The 16636-nt window shown below is 38.9% G+C and overlaps 1 protein-coding gene across 2 annotated transcripts in view; it reads right to left on the bottom strand.

Moving 5' to 3' along the window:
• GK (glycerol kinase) overlaps positions 1-16327 on the bottom strand; it is a 38461-nt gene extending 22134 nt beyond the window's left edge. For both annotated transcript variants that reach the window (XM_059826553.1, XM_059826616.1), the window contains exons 1-10: positions 16194-16327; positions 7279-7352; positions 6500-6606; positions 5840-5917; positions 4756-4835; positions 3700-3837; positions 3079-3188; positions 2419-2485; positions 1279-1296; positions 234-269 (exon numbers count right to left, since the gene is read on the bottom strand). In XM_059826553.1, the coding sequence (XP_059682536.1) occupies positions 234-269; positions 1279-1296; positions 2419-2485; positions 3079-3188; positions 3700-3837; positions 4756-4835; positions 5840-5917; positions 6500-6606; positions 7279-7352; positions 16194-16271 (786 nt within the window). In that variant the 5' untranslated portion in view covers positions 16272-16327. The remainder of the gene's footprint in view (positions 1-233; positions 270-1278; positions 1297-2418; positions 2486-3078; positions 3189-3699; positions 3838-4755; positions 4836-5839; positions 5918-6499; positions 6607-7278; positions 7353-16193) is intronic.
• Positions 16328-16636: the final 309 nt, after the last annotated feature.

Genomic DNA, 16636 nt, shown 5'->3' with positions numbered 1-16636 from the left:
ACACACGCATTAAAGCTGTTAGCTGTATTTCCATAGCCAGACCTTAACTTAATAATGAACTCAGTCAATTAATAATTCAACTTCAAAAGTTTACTTCATGTTTATCATGAATTAAAAAAAATCATCAACCTAATTTGTAGCAGGGTTCACCCATCTTAAAACTTTTTCCAGTGAAGATATGTTCATGCAGTATCAGGTTCTCATGCCAGAATCTGAGTTGAAGTAAGACTTACCCCAGAAATTGGTACACCTGTCAAAGCTCCAGATTTCTGATTTGCAAAAAGAGAAAGAAAAGCTCCAAATTAGTTTTCCATGACTACAATTCAAGGCAAGGAAAAAGAAGCTAAACTTGTAATGCTAAAAGGATATCAAAGAAGGGTCACATAAACAACATGGTTCAGTTCAGGTGTACGCTGGACTTCAGCTTAATGCAGCTCTTGCCTAAAACACTAAAAAATAGCAGGAAATTTACAGGTATATTTTATGTCACCTCAACAGTTCTTAACATAAATTTTGTTGAAATTATAGTGTACAGAAAGTTAGGTTCAGTGTAACCTGTGCAGTCAGTGTCAAGTGTAAAACGCAAAAGTGCAAAAACGGTAAAGTGACTTGAAAAAAAAACGTGATTGTGATGACACACTAAGCAAAGACAGATGCCTCATTTTAAGATACAGCATTTTAAGTCTCATATAGAATTTCTTCCAAACACTACCACGTAGTTTTTCAGTTGCATTCTTGCAATAGGTAACATAAGAAATCTATACCTGACAATTTTTACTTCTTTCTTTAAATTGTTTCTTTGTGCAGTTGTGAAAATGCATTTTCAGTGAAGCCATGCAAGTGCATTTCCAACCTGAATCTTTTTAAATTCTCATTTTAATTAACTGGATTTAAGGTAATTATTTATAAATGCACTAAAAAAACCTGCATGAATCTGATGTTTCACTATAATAGAATGAGTATTTGCAGACAGAATGGCCCACTTATTTATAAAATGAGACAACCAACATTTACTAGCCGGTAGCTGTATTTTTTACTTCATTATAAAAAGAAATATTCAACAGCCTGCAAATTAAGGCAAACAAATACATCAAGATTACATTTTAGAAACACCTTTAGCATGAACGCTAATTGTAATACCTCAAATTTGGAAATACCCACCAAATTTACTGGTCTAGAAAGTGTGCTTTTACTAATCCTTAAACCAATGGAAATGCACAGCATCTGAACAGAATGGATAAGATATAGGTGGTCAGCCTAATGGAAGCCTCTACTCACCAGGCTAGGACAGATTTTCTACAGTCAGCAAAAGGAAAAAAAAGAAAAAATTGAAGGAAAGGGGAAGAGAAGCAAAAGTTCACATTTAAAGAGACCAGCTATTCTGTTTCAGTTGCTAGGTAGTATCTTTTTCCATTCACTTCACTCATTCAGCTTAATACAACTCACTCTCATCTGACCTTCACATTAATAAAATCAGCAATGACTTCTAGTGGCATCACCATTAACAGATTAGCAAAAATACTTACATTTCAGGCAAGTTAGAGTTATATTTTAAATAAAAATCTCATAACTTGTCTTAATTACAAGATGCCTGTATGTTCTTAGTAAACAATAGGGCAAACTAGCAGGAAAAAGAATGCAAAAATCACAACATCCAGTTCATGTGATTCTGAAGTTTTTAAGAATAAATTAGATGCCACTGTATCAGAAGAGTTGGTGCTGCATCAAAGTAAACTTGAAACCTCAGCCCCATGACAATAATTAATGACTTACTCCTAAGTCATATTCACAGCTGCGCTGGAAGCAGTATAATTAAAAAGACATCACAACATTCCAAAATAGTTTTTTTACTGAGTGCTATGTAAATACACATGGCAAGAGGAGTTTATTTTTCAAAAAGAAGGCAATCTAAGGTGTCACTTCTGATTTTCCAGTTCACAAAAGCTGACTAATCCTGCCTTCAGTTATGTGGAAATAAGGCATTACACATCTTGTCCAGTCTTCTTAGATCATGAAGACTTCCATAGTGGCTTTCATCTCTTCTTTTCAATTGTACAAGAAGTAAAAATATTGTGCTTTAATAACAGCAATCTCATTCTTTTGATCTACTGATTATACATTGCATTTTGATGGGTAGTTTCTAAATCGGTAACTAATTGTAATAAAAAAAAAATCAACTTTTTATCCTTATCAAAACCCCCTCCCATTTTGTTTTGTCTATTTGACACTTAAGAGAAAACAACAGATATTCAACTTCATATAATATTACACAACAGTAGATAATGACATACTAATCGTAAATCAAACAATACTCGTCTAGAAAAAGCCATTAGTCTTAAGCTATGGAAATTCTGTCAAATTTATATTGATATAGTTATATTTTTACAAGATTAACTTCACACACACAAGAAAACATACCATCAGGCCATAAATCTCAGAGGAGCTTCGTACTTTTGGAAGTATTTCCATAGGAATATCAAAGAACCTGAACACAATACAAAATAATTTATATATATAGTCAGTGCTAAATCAGAAAGCATTTTGCATTTATTTTCTTAAGTAAGTTCACACTGAAAAAAAAACCCCAAACATTAAAGGAACTTTGAATTCTAGGGTTTAATCCATCACTGTGTTTTTCCACTTGTTACAGTATATGACACTGAATTACGGAGCAAAACAGCATACATGTGAGTATTTTGAAGACATATCCAACTCCATCATGTGGGAAGCCATTCCTCTTCCAACAATATTGTTATTAAATTTAAATAGAGACACTATCATTTTAACAGCTTTACAAATTTGATTAAAGAATAAAGAAACTATTAAATGTCACTGTTTCCATGAACCAGTCTTCCATCTACAGAAAAAAATCAAGGCTCTGCTACTTTCAATTAATCTAGACAGTTGTAATTTGGACATCTGGAGAACAATGAATCTTAATTATTAATGTTAAAGGTAAATACAACAGTAATTGCTGATCTTAGTCTAGATAAGAGAGTCATACTATTAAATGAGCTTCTTTACACATCACTTATAGAATCTATTTAAATAACAGTATTACTGAAAAATTGAGCTTACTGGCAGAGCTCAGTATCCCATTCCAAGGAATGAATGTTGAACAACATTGTTCTACTGGCATTGGTTACATCTGTACAGTGAACACCTCCATTCTTTCCACCTGTCAAACTCTGAACAAAAAAAATATCAGTAGTATTAGACAAGAAAAGATACAGGTTTACTTAAACAAATTAAAAAAAAAAAAAAATTCTACATTCACAAAGCTTTCAGCCTGGGACTAGGAACTCTGATATTTCTGCAACAACTAAAGAGGCAGACCTGATATAGTGGAACAAAGGCATGAGAGAGATAAGGGTACAGCAGTACCTCCTCTATTCTTATATTGCAAAGATGGCTAATACACCTTTCTAAAGTCTAAGATTTTTCCAAAAGCATGAGCAAAATTTTACAGCAACCTGTAAATGGTAACCTACACATAAGCAACTTAAAAAAAAGAAATATAGCAATACAGGGACAGTAGAAGTTCATCTTGTAAGGAACTTGCACAGAATTTCTTTAGTGGCTTGTATCGACATCACTGTATGATCAGTGGGCATCATGTGTCACAGTACTTTGCAGAGAAATTCGCATGACAGGGAAAAGCATTTTAAAATGAGTGATAATAAACTCACAAATACACACCCATATAAGCCATGAATCAATAGTTCCAAACATAGCCCTTCCATCATCAACTGCTTGCCTAATCTCTTCCACATTATCCAAAAGCCATCGAAGTTTCACTGCACTAAAATAAGTGCTAAGTGGAAGACCAGTCCTAAACTGTAAAATAATACAAAATAAAAATTTAAAGACCATGCAAGTATCTTTTCCACGAATACTGGTGATAGTAAGTGAAAAACCAAAGACCAATGTTATTTAAATAAGTACTAAGCATACAATACACAAGTCTGAAAATACCAAACCCAAATGACTAGTGCATTAATGGACAAAGATCAAAGCTGATCTAAATGCAGTTCAAAGACCATTTACGTGGAAATAATTGTTTGCAGAAGTCCTGTCTTATCTAGGATATCTACATATGACTAGACAGCAAGTAATGACAACAAAAATGAGCAGCACAGCACAGGAAAGATGGAATTTGAATTCTGTTAGAACTTAACCCGTTTCCTGGTTATAGGAAAATACATAACTTATAAAATATTTAATATTTATACAATCAATCAAGGAAAATACAAATCAAAGAATTATGACACCTTTTTGCAAGCCATTTTTTCGAAATTGTTATGTATATACCAATATTAAAAAAAGAATGAATTTGCTCTTTATAAAATGTCTTCCCAGTTCTCAGATTGGTTGCAATTAATTTCAATATTAAGGCATAAGATGAGAAAGGATAATATATTTCACATCAATAAATTATTTTCCAAACAGTTTTTTTCTACTTGCTCTTAATTTTTGTGTGTGATGTTTACTTATCACTGGATAGGTAGCACATGATTAAGTCTCACTAACGATTACTCATTTAACTTCCTAGTGAGACATGTAAGGAGCGTTAACCACTTATTTTGATGAAAATAAACGTTTTCCAGTCTCAGACCTGTAGTATAGTATTATGCACATTTTTTAACAAGCTAAGAAGGGACTAGAAGCTACAGCTGACTTACTTTGTTTTGGGGAATTTTAAGCACACATCTCCAAAACACAGCGACTATTTAAATGTTCTGGAATATCTCTTACCTTAAAAAAGGCTTTGTTTTTTCCTGGAATTCTTTTAAGAAGCCGTTCAACTGTTGACTGTGTTCTCAGGTCAAGCCACACTAAAAACATGAATAAAATTAACTGATCAACTGATTTAATACACGAGAAGTGACATGTACAAGCTTCTTCTACAAACCTAGAGCTCTTGCCAGTAAATTCCTGTCTTTATTTTTAGCTTTGCATGTAGTTGAAAGGATATTGTATTGCCATTGTATTTTTAATGCACTGTTGGAAAAATTTAAAATGTTAGATAAACTCATTTGATTTAGAAGAACAAATGATTTGAGAAATCAAACAGGATTTTCCACATAATAGGATATATACTTTTCTCTACCAGGGCATAAGCAAATGACTAATAATACTTGGTTTACTGCAGATGACTGTCATCAAACTAGGAGGTTAAAACAAATAGCAGGTTGATTATTTACTATTTCTGTGAAAACTTTGAACTAAAGTGCTGTGTCAGAGTTATCAAGGTACAGCTGGGCTTAAGAAAAAGCTGTAAACAACATATATTTGAATATAGAAGAGTCCTGGTTTTTTCAGTGATACTGTGCTAAACTAAATCTGGCGCTTGAGATGGCCTAAAAGAGCAAATCTAGACAATGACCATTTCTCAGCTGACATAATCTGAAAAGCCAAGGTAAGTTCAAAATAAAACTCCAAATCAGTAAGTATTCATTAAACCTATTTAACACGTTTTTCCTTTAAAGTTAAATCAAAAGCACCCTGAAAATTTAGTAAGCTCCTTCATTTAAGAGAAAGTGATTGGGCGTAAGTCAGAGCTTCATTACATGCCAGGGATGTACAAAACCCCTCAGGAACATCGGTTTTTGTTAAAAGCCCATAAAGCAATTTATTAAGTAATAATTTTAACCGAATAGGCTTTTTTTAATTGCACTGGTGTATACAAACACACAGCTTATGGCACACATATCAAAAAAAAAAATCAAAGAAGTTAATAGGCTAGGCAACAATGAGATCTGCACAGGAAACTAGGAAAGCATTTTTCTACAACGCGCTCATTTTATGATATTACATATTCAGAAAGTATAGTAGTTACCAATAGCATTATAAAGAGGTTCTCCAGTTGTCTTGTCCCAAACCACTGTTGTTTCTCTCTGATTGCTGACTCCAATGGCTTCAGGACAAAATAGAAAGAAGTATCCTTTTCAGAAGGTTTGTTTTCCCCTTTTAGGGGGTGAGGGAGGGAAGGGAGAGGTGGAGAGGAGGGAGGAACAGGTAAGGAGAAGAGTAAAGTAAATTGGAAATAAAAAGCTTCCAACTTTTTCATGTTATAATCTAGAAATATTACTTCTATAAATTCATCATTCAACTTTTGCTGCTTAACCTATGTGCTCTAAATCTCTCTTTCTTTTTTTTTTTTGCACAAACTGAGACAGCAAGAACACTGATAGGGAAACTAGCTTTTCCCAGTAAGTCCTAATTTCAATTTCAGAATTTCTTCATTCATCACTTGTCTCTGTGATTTTGCAAGATTAGGTTAAGTCTACTTTGTAGATTTTGCATTGCTAATATACACGAAGGACTTATTTTCTCATTATTCCTCCTAAATAAAGTGTTCTCAGATCCAATTTAACACTTTCTTGGAGGCCAGCACATGCCATCACCTTTCTATTTATTGACTTAAAAACTAGAGAATCTGACTTGCTCAACCATGAGTATCTTAAAGCCCTCAGTTACCCTTAAGTAGTAGGAATACCTTTTATGTTAGTGATGTCTATGTTCAGTTGTTGCAGTTTCTCACAGGTCCTCTCCACACATTCATGGACAGACTTTAATATTTCCTTTGGATCTTGTTCCACCCATCTTTAACAAACAGTAAACACCAGTTAATAAAAAGACAAAAAATTACATTTAGGGAAAAAAACAAATTGTAGTCTAAAAAACCAGCTGAGCATTTTGACACAATCATAACTACAAAGTCTTTTTTACATATCTAGAAAAAGTGTGATGAATTTCAAACCCTTTTTAAAGAGTAAGCTGTATTTTCACAACAAAACCATCTGCAGAAAACAAAGAATTTTGTTTTGTTTTATTCTATACAGAGGGCTTTGGCAGCACATGGTAGGTCAGTTAAGAACAAACAAACAGAAAAATCACCTCAGAGAACAAACTAAGCAATTTCTATGGACTACGCTGAAGACTATGATTAAATTGTAAAAATGACCTTGTAAAAATGAGACTTCAAGTCTCATTTAAACTTTAGTTTTAAACTTTAAGGTTTAAACTTTAAATGTGTCGTTAATGAGTGGTCAGAGTAAAACACTAAGTATTTTTAGTTTATGTAACTCAGAGCACATACCAGACACCCAACGTGGGGTTTTTGATGCCATTTTTCCCTGCCACACAGTCCTTTATAGCAGATACTATGTTCTTGATAACTATCAATCAACTTCAGCTTTGATCATTCATAGCTAAAAATACATAAGCTCTACCAAAATGCACACAAACAAATAAAAAACCACAGAAAATTCATACCCTTCTTTAGGGAATTTCTGCTGTATCTCAACTTGATGGTGACTCAAGAGCTCTGCTGTTTTCGCATTAAAAACCTGAAAATAAATTACACAATGGAATTTTCTATGAACACAGAAGTTTAAACAACAATAAAGTAACATTTATTCTTTTGAACAAATACAGTGCTGTGATAACTGATGGTCATTTTCTATCATCCACCCAAATATCCGTATAACCTGGGTTCAGATACATGAATTTTTGTAATTAAGGTGAACAAAGAATATTTTGGTAAGATTTGCTGTCAATTATAACTGCTTTTTTTTCTTGATGGATTGGGAAAGAATCACATGTTCTCTTGTGGAGGTTGTAGAAATTAAACTAATGATGCATTTTAGAACACACCTCTCAGTAAAATACTCACTGCTAGTCATAACAACATTTCTTTAGTTCCTGCTCTGATACTCTAATGCCAGAGCTATGCCTTTTCTTGGGTTAGCTCAGTTTTAGGAAGAGTGATTTTGAGAGACAGACATTCACATGTAGTTTAGAAATCATAGAAGGGACCAAACTGCAAAGAAGGAAAAAGCACCTAGGCAGAACCCAGTTTGTTTCAAAACAAACTACAAATACAGAGCTCATGAACAATCTGACAAGAAAAGAACGTCACTGCAGCAACACAACACATTAAAAAAAGAACATGCAGAAAAGTGACTTAGATTTGGATATACTACAATAAAAAACAGCAGAGCAGAGAATTCTGAGGACTATACTATTGGCTATCCTTAAAGAATCACAAGTTAGAGGCTCTGCCTTGCAGTAGAAGCTCAGCTAGAATACACAACGATCTTCATTAACCGTCAGTGGCCTGTTTCCAAAAGTAATCTACTGTGGCCAAGCTAAGACAAAACCCAGTAAAACATCTTAATTGTACAGTGAGTAAGCCAGTGTAACTGACTGGGCAATGATGATGTTCCTGTGAAAATGTCTCTTTCTCACTAGCACCACGCAGAATCTTTTGCTTGAAGAACGTTGAGGGACCTAGAAAGTAAAATCTAACAGCAGACTCCAGTGAACTGCAGAACATGCCAGTAGGACACCATCCTATCTTTTTATGGCAAGCAGAGGAGGGTCAGATTTAGAAACCACTCTTGGGCTAAGGGTACAAAATTCATTTATACCCATCCCCTCTCTAGGATACAACTGAATCTTTTCTAGACTTCCTTGGTAATGCTCTCTTCTCATTCCACAAATTCTAGGAATTTCTCTTAAAGCTTTTAGTCCACAAACCCTTGATTTCATTTAGATAGTACAGTTTACTCTGAAACTATTAGAACAATTCTGACAAAGAACAGATGAAGTTCTGATTCTCCAGTTTCTTTTAAACCTTAAAGGGTATCTTTAAAGTGAAACTTTGATGTTTAGAAACATTCTAGTTATATATTAGAATCATAGAATAATTCAAGCTGAAAGGGTCCTTGAGAGATCTCTAGTACAACCTCCTGCTCAAAGCAGGGTCAGCTATGAGATTAGACCAAGTTGCTCAAGGACTTTTTCTAGGCAGGTCTTGAAAACCTCCAATGATGGAAACAGCACAACCTCTCTGGAAAATACTAAAAGCCAATTTTTTCTCTCCACTCCCCAGAAAAGAAGTCTTAAAAAGGTACATGTTTGTCCTTTTCTGTTAACAGTTGGGGAGATTACATAGAAAAAGCACCACTGTATTCTTTTTACCATATTGACTTATCTGTGTTTCATCTACCAGTTCAGGCTTGACATGAAGCTATCCTAATAAAAGGGTAAGCTCTGTCAGTACTGCATGCTTGGAAGGAACTAGTATAATGGGATATGGGTCTTAAAACACTATGCAACGTAGTTTATAGGTGTTTAAGTTTTGCACGTGTGCAGCAAAATTTTTTCACTTGAAATTGCCTTTCTAACAAAAGCAAGGTAACTTTTACTAAGTTTTTATAATAAATTTAGAAAGATAGAAGACTTTTTATTGTACCTGTATATAGCTGACCCACTAACAATGTTAAATATAATTCGGTAATCATTCGCTATTAATTACTCAGTATTCCTTGAGACTGAAGGCAGTGCATGAAGTTTCCTCCTGTTAAGAGGAAATAATTACAACTTCAATTAGACAAGGTCATTCATTGAACCTGGAGTGTGTGACCCGCAAATAATAAAGGGTGAAGCTCTAGCGCAGCAAGGCTTTTTGCCTCCTTCTAAGCAAGCTGTTTGAACAGCAATAAATTCTCAACAGGATGAATAACACTACAAATGCATAGATTTTCCATGCCGACAGAGAAGAACTAGGTAAACGCGCTTTCCTAATCCATCACAAACAAAACCGCAAGCTTCTGACATCCTCAACAAAATCAGCAGACACTCCCGGTACCGCAGGGCAAGGGATTAAAAAGTTTCACTGAGAACAATACCATGTTCTACAGTGATAAACAGAATTCTGATACACGAAAGGATGCCAAACATAAATGAGTCATTTTATCTAAACCTATGATAAATGAAGTAGGGAATAAATAGAACAAATGGGACGTCCCCTCCTTCTCTGCCCCCCGTGTCCCATCCCGTCTGTCATCCCCTGTCCCCACCCCCCCGAAAAAAACCACCCTGTTGCCAGGGGTGTTGATCGACACCCGGCTGAATATGAGCCAGCAGTGTGCCCAGGTGGCCAAGAAGGCCAACGGCATCCTGGCTTGCATCAGAAATGGTGTGGCCAGCAGGAGCAGGGAGGTGATCATGCCTCTGTACTCGGCTCTGGTGAGGCCGCACCTCGAATACTGTGTTCAGTTTTGGGCCCCTCACTACAAGAAGGACATTGAGGTGCTGGAACGTGTCCAGAGAAGGGCGACGAAGCTGGTGAGGGGTCTGGAACACAAGTCTTATGAGGAGCGGCTGAGCGAGCTGGGGTTGTTTAGCCTGGAGAAGAGGAGGCTGAGGGGAGACCTTATCGCTCTCTACAATTACCTGAAAGGGGGTTGCAGAGAGGTGGGTGTTGGTCTCTTCTCCCAAGTGACTAGTGACAGGACTAGAGGAAATGGCCTCAAGTTGCGACAGGGGAGGTTCAGGCTAGACATTAGGAAAAAGTTCTTCACTGAGAGAGTGGTGAAACACTGGAATAGGCTGCCCAGGGAGGTGGTAGAGTCACCCTCCCTGGAGGTATTCAAGGAGCGTGTGGATGTGGCATTGTGGATGTAGCTTGATGGACATGGTGCTGTGTGGTGTTGGGTGGGTTGTGGCTTGTTATTGTTGTTGTGTGGCATGGGTTTTTTGTGGTTGTGTTGTGTGTTTTTTTTTTTTTTTTTTTTTTTTTTTTTCCCCCCCCCAGGTTGGACTCGATGATCTTACAGGTCTTTTCCAACCGTACTGATTCTGTGACAAAAAAACCCCAAACCCATCCTTGCTTCTCTCTGACAGTGGTGAGAGAGAAATAAGTGGCAATGAGTAATTCAGATAAGGTCAATACATTCCTGTTGAAACAGGTTTGAAGTGTATTTCTGTCACTGCTTTCCTTCCTTTCATATTCATTAAGAACTGGTTCCAGTTTATGATACTGATCTCTCACTTTTTGTAGGGGGGAAAAAGTAAAAATCAGTTTTGCCCTAGTTTTATCAGCAGTAGTCACTGAAGAATTGTCTAGGCTATCTGGACATGTAGTGCTACCTTGAACAGAGATGTTTTGATGAAAGACAGTGAAAACCACCAGACATGTACTGAATTCTCTAGTGAGAGATTAAAGAAAAGGAATAAATAACACCCTCCTTCCACTCCCAACAAATTACCATACAAAGCATTAGAGCTTGAGCCTTGAATCTCAAGAGTGAAGGAGAGAAGAAAGACCTACTTAGCTATGCTGTATGTATGCAAGCAGAGAAGCACAAGGGCTGATCACTTAATTCAATTCTTTATAGGGTCTCTAACGTAATACATGACATCATATGAAGGGGTGCAAACAATTGCATGGTACTACATTGAGTCTTTATCATCTTAGTCGAAAAGCAGATCAATCGGTTGTAACAATTTTCAAAGAATGGAAAGAAATATGAAACAAACAGAAACATGAGGCTCATGGAAGTGATGCAAGAAGCTTCACAGGTGAAAAGACAATAGTGAAAACAGATTTTAGAAGTAACTTTTCATGACTCTCAAGCTTTGCCATGTAACTTTGCCTGCAGAAAAGCTACTTCTGTTTACCTATGTTGTATCTTCATGAGTTTCTGTTAAGCTGGAACAGCTACGGCTTTGCAAGCAAACAAGCTCAGAGCTGGATTTCTGAAATTGCATTGAAATCAACCCAACTGGATGGAGGAAGGATGACAGACAAACAATAATTCCACCTTTAGCATTTAACTAGGATTAGCAGGCAGTCAGAATATATGAATAAGCACAGTTTAACAAGTCTCCTAGAAATTACCTTGCTTGGAAGGCTCCTGATGAACAGACCTCCCCCCCCCCTCAAGGAAGTGCTTATGATTATGGGAACAAAAATCAAAACTACAATGTATTTTAAGTGATAAAAGCTAAGAGTTAGGGGGAAAAAAAAGTATTTGCAATATTGTTAACCCTTCTTGTTAGCTATACAATCAAGTTTTGCTTTTTCCCAAAAGGTCACATTACTTCAGCAGAGGGTTGAAATGGATTCCCCTCTGAAAGGCAAGCTCAACGGACACTAAGTTTTTCCTTATCTAAAAACAGTTTTTGTTTACTGAAAAGAATGCTTACAGTGTGATATAGCTTTATTTAAATGTTTCTTCTGGAAATGAAGTAAAGGAAGAAAGAAATATTCCACTGAGGTGGAAAAAAATTGTCTGTGGCCAACTGACAAACCTAGAACTCGAAGTACTGTATATGTACATTACTGTATGTGTACTTCACTGAATATTTCCATTCTTGCTGTTCCTGGATAAAATGCCAGAAAGACTTCACCCAGCAAATATCTTTCAAGAGATTAGGCAGTGGTTCAGCTGGCCATTAGCTCCTAATCCCAGGACTTTTAGCAAAAGAAGTTACAGTGGATTTTTATGATATGAATCTTGAATAAAATAAAATGGAACATGAGATGCAAGTATTTATTAAAATATTTGGCAAAACATCTAGATCAGAATTTAGTCATCTGGGTACACTTGTTTAGCCTCCTCAATTCATTTTCCTGCTTGATATCTTTAAGAAAACGAGCCTTAAGCAATTGCACTGGTACTCAAAGCACTGTGCTCTCCCTGGTAATTCTGAATCTGTTATCCAGGTTCAACCCAACTTAACAGAAAAGTTGAGATCTCAGAAATAATTATAGATTATTTTGCAAAAGCAAATAGCTTAGCAAAGAAAAGATCCAAATTAGGGTCCCCAGAAGGTGAAGCTACAGCATAAGCTAAAACTGTATGTGTATTGCGTGTGAGAGGCAAGGACAAATAAGGAGTGACAGCAACAGAAATGCACCTAAATTCTGGTGCTTCTTTATCTCTATGCTTATACAGCCTCATTCATATAAGCAGGATAATCTCTCAAAACTTGCGTCCATACACAGAATAATTAATTCAGGAAGGAATCTCTGGAGGTCATCTAGCCCAACCCACTGCTCAGGTAAGCTTAAATTTAAAGTTAGACCAGGTTGTTCAGGGCCTTTTCTAGTCAGGTGTTGAGTATCTGCAAGGATGGAAATTCCACAGGCTTTCTGGGCCCCTGATCCAGAGCCCCTCATAGTGAAACATTTCTTCCTGACATCTATTTGAAATTTCACTTGCTGCAACTTGTGTTCATTGCCTGTTGTCTTTTTCTGTGCATGTCTGAGAAAAGGCTGGTTCTGTGTTCTCTACAAACTGTGGTTAGATAGCTGAAGACACTCCCTCAGACTCCCCTGTGATGAAACAACCCCTGATCTCCCAACCTCTCCTTGCATGCCTTGTGCTGCCACGCGCTGCTCATGTTAGTGACCTTCTGCTGGACAAAATCCAGTTCTTCAGACTCTCTCTTCCTCTGGGGGGACCAAGACCAGACACAGAGTTCTCGATGCTGCCTCCTAAGCGCCATACAGATGGCAATAATTACTTTCTTTGATTCGCAGTCTGCACTTTTCTTAATGTGGTTAATCTTCACCACCACAAGGACACACTGCTCACTTATGTTCGACTTGCTGTCCTGGAGGAATCTGGGCCCTTTTTCAGGAAGCTGTTTCTTAACCTTCTGTCTCAAGTCCTAAACTTTGCTGAACTTCATGAAGCTTCTGCCAGGCACCTTCTCCAACTGGAATTCCAGTTAACTCCTCCCCCTGGTCTGTGGTCATCTGCAAATTTGAGAGGGCATTCCAACCCATCCTCCAGGCTGTTGATGGAAATACTATGGGGTATCAGCCCTCACTACTGACTGCTGTGGAACACCACTTGTAAATTGGCCACCTGCCATTGTAAATTTAGACTCTGAACTGCTGACAATACCCTTTGGCCCCAAAGGGCCAGCTAGTTTTTTACCCAGACATCTTTAACCTGGTCAAAATCATATGTCTTCATTTAAAAAAACTAGGTAACAGTTGCACTGTACTACTGAATAGACATGCAAAGTAACCAACAATTCAATTTTGACTGGTGACTTGGTGAAGATGAAAATTATTGGAAGCACTAGAGAAAAAAAAAAAAGTAGAGAGATCAGTGAGAAAGGTATGCAAAAGATCGAGAGGTAATAAGAGAGCCAAGGAAACAACTCAGGCAAGAAGAACACCACATTACATTTTGGCTTAAGTTATTTCAAAGCAAAGTCTCTTCTAACTGGCAATCTCTTTCCAACACAGACTTCTCCAGATACATGTGTTATTATCTGAATGACTGATGCGGCTTGTAGCAGATCCCTGCATGCTTTGCTCTCTTCTTCCCTCCTACCCCATGTTCTGATTTAATTCAGTGATGATGTACCTTTTTTGCTCAAATCCACATAACTTTATTATCATAAAAGTTTGATTGCACTGCCAAGTTTAAGACAATGCTGTATTTTGAAATTAATTGAGGGAAACTGAGATGGATACAAGAAGAATTGAAGAGTGACAGATACAATACACTTTTCAAAAAAAATTAAGGAAAGAATTATGGCCTCTTATTTATTTGTGTGAGCACCTGAATCCTTGAACAGGGAAAACATACCTCAGGTAAACAGAAAAAAAAGGTGACTGTATATAAACCATTGATGAATACATCTAGTCTAAGAAATTCCTTCTTAGAAGAACTTGTAAAAATACTTGTAAAAAGACCTTGAGTATAAATTTAAAGCTTGCAGTGTCTCTTTTAGTTCTACTACTGTTATCCTTTTAGGCTAAGAAAAAAGTTAACTTGGCATACACGTAAAGCAGATAGAATTTATCTTCAGGTGTTACAGGGAACTTTTCCAAATTCTTTTCTGAAAAGGACTCCAGACTGGCATTCAAGATAGCCTGTTGGTGTCATTTGTCAGTTTGGAGTATCCCTCTACCTCCAGATCTGTGTTTTGTCATGTGACAATCCCATGAAGGTCATGATATTAAGTAATAATGGTAACACAGGTCAATAAGATATTCTGGTCTCCTGCTTCATGAAGGAAAATTCCATGTGGGGGAAGCACAAGAAAAAAAGAAAAAACAAAGAAAGTGGGGGGAAAAAAGAGAAAAAACAAAGAAAGTGGGGGGAAAAAAGAGAAAAAACAAAGAAAGTGGGGGGAAAAAAGAGAAAAAACAAAGAAAGTGGGGGGAAAAAAGAGAAAAAACAAAGAAAGTGGGGGGAAAAAAGAGAAAAAACAAAGAAAGTGGGGGGAAAAAAGAGAAAAAACAAAGAAAGGGGGGAAAAAAAAAGAAAGGGCAAGCCAAAACATTTATCTTCCCAGTTCAACATTATGCACACTTGACGACATTTTGTATCTAGCTATTATCTCTATTCCACTTCCACAGTGGAAATTGTCACTGGGATCTAAGTCAAATTACCATGACTCACTGACTAGGCAACAGGACATTTGTAGAGATTTGCAAGCAGGAAGTTTATATAGTAAGTTTCATATATAATAACAACATTAGTTACTGTCTATTGCATAATGTGGAAATAACTAGATCCTTAAATTAAGGGACTTACATATATAATTCATAGATAATTTAAGGGTGGAATGATTAATATTTCTCCAGCATTTAAACATGCCCATCTTTCATAAGGTGTACAAGTTCAGTCACCAGAATACCCTATAGTGCACGGGATGCACTGACACTAGGGTTGTAGCCTCTGGAACTGCAGCAGTCACTCCAACAGGCCCAAGCAGGTCTTAGAGGGGAACACAGCAGAGTCATTGCATTGTTTGAACACTACCTAATCACTGTCACTGAACTCACACGATCTATTTCTCCAGTGCCTGAGCACCTTGTCCATTTGATTTCACTCAGGGCGAGATACCCGACAGATTTAAACCACAACCAACTCGAAGCAGCAGGATTTTGCAGCCCCTTCATGCAGCAGCCAGAAATGCTGGCCTTAGGCTTGCTCTGGGCTCGGGCGGGCACTGCGGCACAGCCCGCTGCCCCCCGTTCTCCGCGGGACGGGCAGCGCTGCTCGCCCCTCAGCGCGGCGGGAAGGCGGCAGGGGTCTGATCGCCGGGGGGCACCGCCGGCCGGCGGCTCCGTCACCCCCGTGTCCACCGGCGCCCGCTTCTCCGCGCGGCACGGCAGCCCCGGCCCACCGGGGAGCAGAGGGATGCCGGCCCAGCGCAGGAGACGGGAGCCGGGGCAGCGGCAGCACGGCCCTGCGCGGCCCACTCCCCCCGCCCTTCCCCAAGGGCAGAGCAGAGGCCGGAGGGACCCCGCGAGGATGCGGGAGAGGGAAGGAGCGGGAGCAGCGGCCTCCTCAGGCCGCGGGACCGCCGCCTGCCCCCGCACGCCTCAGCACCCGGGGCTGCCCCACGCCCTACGATGTGCTCACCAGGAAGCGAGTGGAGCTGGTGCCCTGATCGATAGAGCCCACCAGTGGCCCCAGCACCATCCGGTCCGACGCGGCCATGAGCCCCACTCAGCCGCCCGTTGGGTCCCCTCAGCGATCCCTCAGCGAGCAGGTAACGGCCGCGCTGATACTCCCCCGGCAGCTCGCGATCAGCAGCGCGTGGCTGCCGGGGTGAAGCCGCCGGCAGAGGCGGGGCGGGGGGCGCTGCCGCGCGCATTGTCAGCCCGCAGCCAACCAGTGCTCGGGGCGCGGCGGAGGCGGGGAGGCGGGGGGCGGGGCCGGGAAGCGCAGGAAGTGGCCCAGCAGGGGGCGGGGGTGGAGGGGGGAACATCACGTGACGGGCGGCCCGCAGGGGGACCCGCTCCGCCCGCGAGCTGTTGGCACGGGAGGAGCTGTTGGCCTGGGGGGAGGCGCGGGAAACCTGA

The sequence above is a fragment of the Gavia stellata genome, chromosome 1 (assembly GCF_030936135.1).
Source record: "Gavia stellata isolate bGavSte3 chromosome 1, bGavSte3.hap2, whole genome shotgun sequence".
NCBI lineage: Eukaryota > Metazoa > Chordata > Aves > Gaviiformes > Gaviidae > Gavia > Gavia stellata.
The sequence above is the reverse complement of the archived record's forward strand: the minus strand, read 5'-3'. Positions and strand labels throughout refer to the sequence as shown.